This window comes from Sinocyclocheilus rhinocerous, unplaced genomic scaffold (assembly GCF_001515625.1).
Source record: "Sinocyclocheilus rhinocerous isolate Xijiao unplaced genomic scaffold, SAMN03320098_v1.1 scaffold2043, whole genome shotgun sequence".
Lineage (NCBI taxonomy): Eukaryota > Metazoa > Chordata > Actinopteri > Cypriniformes > Cyprinidae > Sinocyclocheilus > Sinocyclocheilus rhinocerous.
The window spans coordinates 712,207-717,449 of NW_015652169.1; the positions used below are offsets into that span (position 1 = coordinate 712,207).

At 36.2% G+C, this 5,243-nt stretch overlaps 1 protein-coding gene across 1 annotated transcript in view; it reads right to left on the bottom strand.

Moving 5' to 3' along the window:
- The window catches only part of LOC107713995 (nucleolar transcription factor 1-A-like), a 20,806-nt gene extending 15,975 nt beyond the window's left edge, over nucleotides 1-4,831 (bottom strand). Inside the window, exons 1-9 of the mRNA XM_016519686.1 lie at nucleotides 4,487-4,831; nucleotides 4,176-4,357; nucleotides 3,889-3,972; nucleotides 3,602-3,757; nucleotides 1,615-1,679; nucleotides 1,402-1,522; nucleotides 1,163-1,273; nucleotides 942-1,069; nucleotides 539-680 (exon numbers count right to left, since the gene is read on the bottom strand). Of these exons, the coding sequence (XP_016375172.1) occupies nucleotides 539-680; nucleotides 942-1,069; nucleotides 1,163-1,273; nucleotides 1,402-1,522; nucleotides 1,615-1,679; nucleotides 3,602-3,757; nucleotides 3,889-3,972; nucleotides 4,176-4,357; nucleotides 4,487-4,544 (1,047 nt within the window). The 5' untranslated portion in view covers nucleotides 4,545-4,831. The remainder of the gene's footprint in view (nucleotides 1-538; nucleotides 681-941; nucleotides 1,070-1,162; nucleotides 1,274-1,401; nucleotides 1,523-1,614; nucleotides 1,680-3,601; nucleotides 3,758-3,888; nucleotides 3,973-4,175; nucleotides 4,358-4,486) is intronic.
- Between the last annotated feature and the right edge of the window lie 412 nt (nucleotides 4,832-5,243).

The window sequence follows — 5,243 nt, forward strand, 5'->3', positions numbered from 1 at the left end:
TTAATAATAATAATCATTATTATTATTATTAGCCATGCCTGCTTAGTCAGTTACAAAATCAGTTGACAGTTTTGTCAATGAACAGTAAACAATTTCTGTTTTTAGTTGTTGTTGTTTTTACATGTTGAATAAAAATTCAATGTTTTTTTAATCTTTATTTATTTATTATTTATGAAGACTCATGTGACACTGAAGACTGGAGTAATGGCTGCTGAAATTTCAGCTTTGCCATCATAGTTATGAATTACATTTACAACATAGAAAGTCATATTGAATTGTAATAATATTACACAATTATTTTTACTGTATTTTTGCTCAAATAAATGCAGTCTTGGTGGGCATAAGAGACTTTCAAAAACTTTTGAACAGTAATGCATATATATGCATATATTATACCGGCCATCGACCACAGAGCTTCCTACAAATCAGGGTTGGATATTACTGAAGAAACTTTTCCAGATCACAATTATTTAGCATCAATTTTTAATATTTTCTTTTTTTGGTTTAAACGAATCAAGAGTGGACTGTTCTGTCAGACCTGTTCGCATCGTTTCTGGAACATATCCTTCTCTTTCTGGGTCATCATCTTCCATTGCTTACTGCACAGCACCATTCGCTCCGTACTTGGCACGTCCTTCATGTTTACCATTAGTTCAGCACAGTACATAGAATAGCCATTTCTGCAGAACATAACAATAAAAATATACATGAAATCAATACATACATATAATGAATTGAACATATCACAAACACTGCAAATATATAGACAAGAACCATTAGTGGATTTCAAAACGGTCACCAACATTCTATTTCTATTATAAGAGCAGTATATCTTGGTATGAGCAAGACTTTGCTAAGATAAGACTGCATAAGCCATGCAAAACAACTAAATTAAGGGATTCCTGAGAAAACCAAATTCTTCTTAGTGGTTTGAAACATACGGTGGTGGTTTGGTTGGCCGGCCATCAAACTTGTCCTTGAGCTGCCGTTCAGCCTTGGTCAGGACAGATTTGACGTGTTCCTCGGCGTTTGCATCCGGATGAGCTTCAAAATACGCTCTCATGCTGTCCTGTATGAGAAAGCAATATTTCACAATGTCCTTTATCCCTCTAATCAACAAAGACTTCATAACTCTTGCTACTGTGAAAACACAAAGTCATACCTCATAGAGTTTCTGCAGCTCTAGAGCTTTGCTGATCCATTTTAGCCTCTTTTTGTCTAATAATTGGGACCACTGTCTACGTAATGCTTCCTTCAGGTCCTTCTGGCTTACCTACAAGCATCAGACATGGAAAAGTGAGTGTAGGTCTTTCCACAACCAGTTAAATCTGATGAGATGCTCTCAAAAATAAGAAAAAAAAAGCATTTAAATTGATTTCTACGTCAACGCACTAAGACTACCTCTGGGTGAACTTTCATGTAGGTCTTCTTCTCATGGTTGTACCATAGCTGCTGTGGGGTCTTGGGCTTCTCTGGGAGGTCTGACTTCTTTCTCTCCTCAATTAAATCGGGGTGGTCTTCCCTAAAAACAACAGAATCCTCTCATTGAATCACCAATACAAAACTGACATATATGTGTTAGGTATTTTTGTGCAGAGGAAGGTGGACACTAACTTGAATCTTGCCATGTTCTTTTCAAAAGCCTCTTTCTCTCTCTGGAACTCTTGAATGTACTTGAGCTGACAAAAGTAATAGTGCAAATTTACAAGCAAAACAGATGACCTTCAAAAGTAATATTTGCAAGCACTTAAGAGAAACATGACTCAAAACTATGGAAAGAATTAAATTCTACTAATACCAGCACTTTACATATAGTAGGACATGTATTATTTTTTTTAAATGAACATCAAGAATTTAGGTTAAAATTAATTGGAATGTATAAGAGAAAGTATGTATCTTAGGTTACCATTCCTAGTACAATATTTACCATTGGTAATCATCATTTTGCCATTTAAATTGTCCTGTTGTGGGACAAATGAATACTGAAGTACAAATATTTTCAATTAATGTGAGATGTAAAGTGTTATTTTACTATTATGTATATACTATTACAGAATTTGTTAATATTTTTTATTATATTTTATATTTTAATTTTAAATTTTTTATCAATTTGATATGCAGTTTTGTCATTTTATTAAAAAAATTTAATTCTATATAGCTTTACTTCAGTTTTTCTGTTTCAGTTTTAGTCATTTTAGTATTTCGACTTATTTAGTTTCCAATGCACCATTTCTCATTTAAAGGCACAATATGTAAGTTTTTTTTATTCAAATATCCAAAAACCACTAGAACAGTGTTATATATTTTGCTGACTTGTGTACTTACACTATCCCAAATGTTTCAAAGAATGTTTAAATCCAGAGAAATAAGCAATTTTAACTAGTGACACGACCGTGTCCATAGTGTCATTGTGTCGCCTGATTCCGGTTTTGTTTTGTAGAAAATATGGAAACACCAAAGACGCTTTAGGCCCCGATCACACCGAACTTTAGGTCTGAAAACGCGAGGCGCACCACACTGCCCTTTTTTTGGTGACTTTTAAAAAAAAGTTTTTGTGTTCCTGTGGCTCAGTGGTAGAGCATTGCGTTAGCAGCGCAAAAGGTCGTGAGTTCAATTCCCAGGGTACACACATACGGGTAAAAAATGTATCCACCTTTTTCTTGTCGTAAAAATGGGCGCGGCCATTTGTAAATTCTATGGGTCTGGCTTCCGGTCTCATCTGCGTCCACTCCGTCCAGCTATTTTTAGCTGAACAAAATAGTTCGTTTTGCTGCTTGATATTGAAAGTTGGTGTGTCTTATCATATTATTTTAATGTATTATCTTCGAAAAACCGCGAATGACGTCGGGCGCTTTTTCTGCTCAGAGTTGTTTTTTTCAACTTCAGGCGCTCAGAGCGCTCCTGTAAAAACGCGAGGCGCAGCAGGCGGCGAAAACGCGAGGCGCACAGGGCGCATAATAAACAGCGCGCTGAACGCTCACTGCCAACCGAAAACAATTTTAAAAAGGCGCCTCTCACTGCAAAAAACGCGTTCTGTGTGATCGGGGCCTAAATATGTTGCGCGTTTTAATAGACTGGTGACGACTGCACAGAGTAGCATTATAACAGAACTTTCAAACGTATCTAGTATGATAAAACAGCGCTGCTTTTTTCCCCCCACATACGCATGACCGGAAGAAGCGGAAGCGCTCGACTGTGGCATAACAGTGTGTCGCGCTCGTTCAGCGGCCTTGTTTCGCTTGGACGGCTTTCAGCCTCACCCTGCTTCATTCTACTACGTTAATAAATCATTAGCTCATCCATGAACATGATTTCTGCCCGAGTCCCGTCGGATTGCATCGGCTGTGGGGATGAAGACCACAACTCCCATGATTCCACACTCAGTCACGGCGTCATCAAACTACGCCTTTGTCTATTTGTTTATTTAAAATGTTTTTAATAGTTTTAGTTAACTAAACTCCAACAACAACACTGAGCTGCATTCATATTAGAAACAAGCAAGCAAAATACAATCTTACAGTTTAAAGTATACATGTCACACACTGAAGGACAAGTAAAACTTCCCCAAAGTGTTTCATATCAACTACCCAGAAATACTAACCTTTTTCTTTTCAGGAAGCTCTTTATATTTTTTGGACAAAATCTTGGTGAGATCCAAGTTGCTCATCTCTGGATGGATTTTTGCATACTTGGCTCGCTTCTCCATAAAGAAGCGAAAATAGGGAGTGAGGGGTTTCTTTGGGAAGTCTGGATGTGTCTAAAACAGAGGTAAACACAAACACTGAAAATAACCTTTTATCTGACATAATACATCAGGCTAAAACAACATATTAAGAAAAAAAATAGAATGTTAAATATTGAAAACTTCTTATATCTTAGCAATCTCACCTTTAATTTTTTCCCCTTGTAAGGGTTCTTCACATACTCCGTAGCATCAACAATGAGCTCTGTCATCGTTCTGTATTTACGCACCTAGGGTGGGAAAATCATTACACGACTCCAATGAATGAAGGCAAATAATAATTTTAACGTTCTGTTTATTATTAAGCTAGCAAAGCTTAAAGTAAAATAATCTTTACATGGACAATCTAAAGAAAGTGTCTTTAACAAACACTTATTACAGTTATTTGGAAAACAGGCACATTATTGCTTTAGCTCACTGGAATTTGGCTCACCTCGGTGGAAACTTTCTGCCATTTCTGCTTACACATGTCTCCAGTGAAACCCCCAAACCCCACCTTCTCCCAGTCAAAATGAGACTCTGTGGTTTTATACTTCATTGTGTCTCCATCAGGTAGCAGACTGCGTATCCTCTCCAGCAGTGTCAGACAGTCCTCTTTGCTCCATGTATCTGCAACTAACAAAACCAGTGCACATCGATGCATTTAGCATGCTGAATGGCTAAAACCAGAGGTTGTGTTTATGCTGAATATAACTGCAATGTCTCTGTGTGAATACACCCATAATGGACAACATGCGAGCGTACCTGACTCAATTTTGAGTCGTCCTGTCTGGGTGCCAGACACACTGGTGCTGCCATTCATGATGACAGAATTCACAAAGTTCCACCTTGACACTTCCCTGGCCAAGTGGCTACATAGAGAAAACAAGACAATTCAAAGTGAGGCTGTAAATATGGGCTACTGGCTGAATATGGCAAACCTTTTCAACATTTATCCATTTAAACTAATATCTACTTCAGTTACAAGCACTTTTTAATTACTAGTATCTCAAACAGTGACATTCATTAGATACTAGAGCTTATTCATTTGCTACTAGTCACTATGCCAATGTCTAATAAGAGTTATTTATTATATATTATTACATATTTATGAGATATTAGTACATATTCCTTTAACTGTTACTAATAGAAGACAATCTTGATAGTAACAATTGTTTTTTGACTTTTCATGTGTAATAAATAATGAGGAAAATGTTTAATTAAAAATCATACTCGAGATACTGATAACTATTTGAATTGTTACAAGTAATTAAAGAATAAGCAGCATTACAACCAAATTAATAGTCAGGGTTGGGGAGTAACGGAATACATGTAACGGCGTTAGGTAATCAGGATACAAAAATCTTGTAACTGTAATCTGTTACAGTTACATCAAAAAAGTATTCAGATTACAGTTACATTTTGTAAAAAGTGGGAATACTATCAGGATTACATTTGTTTAATTTAAAATTAAATAAATTAGTATTTTGACATAACGCTATATATATTTAGCGCTGCTTCA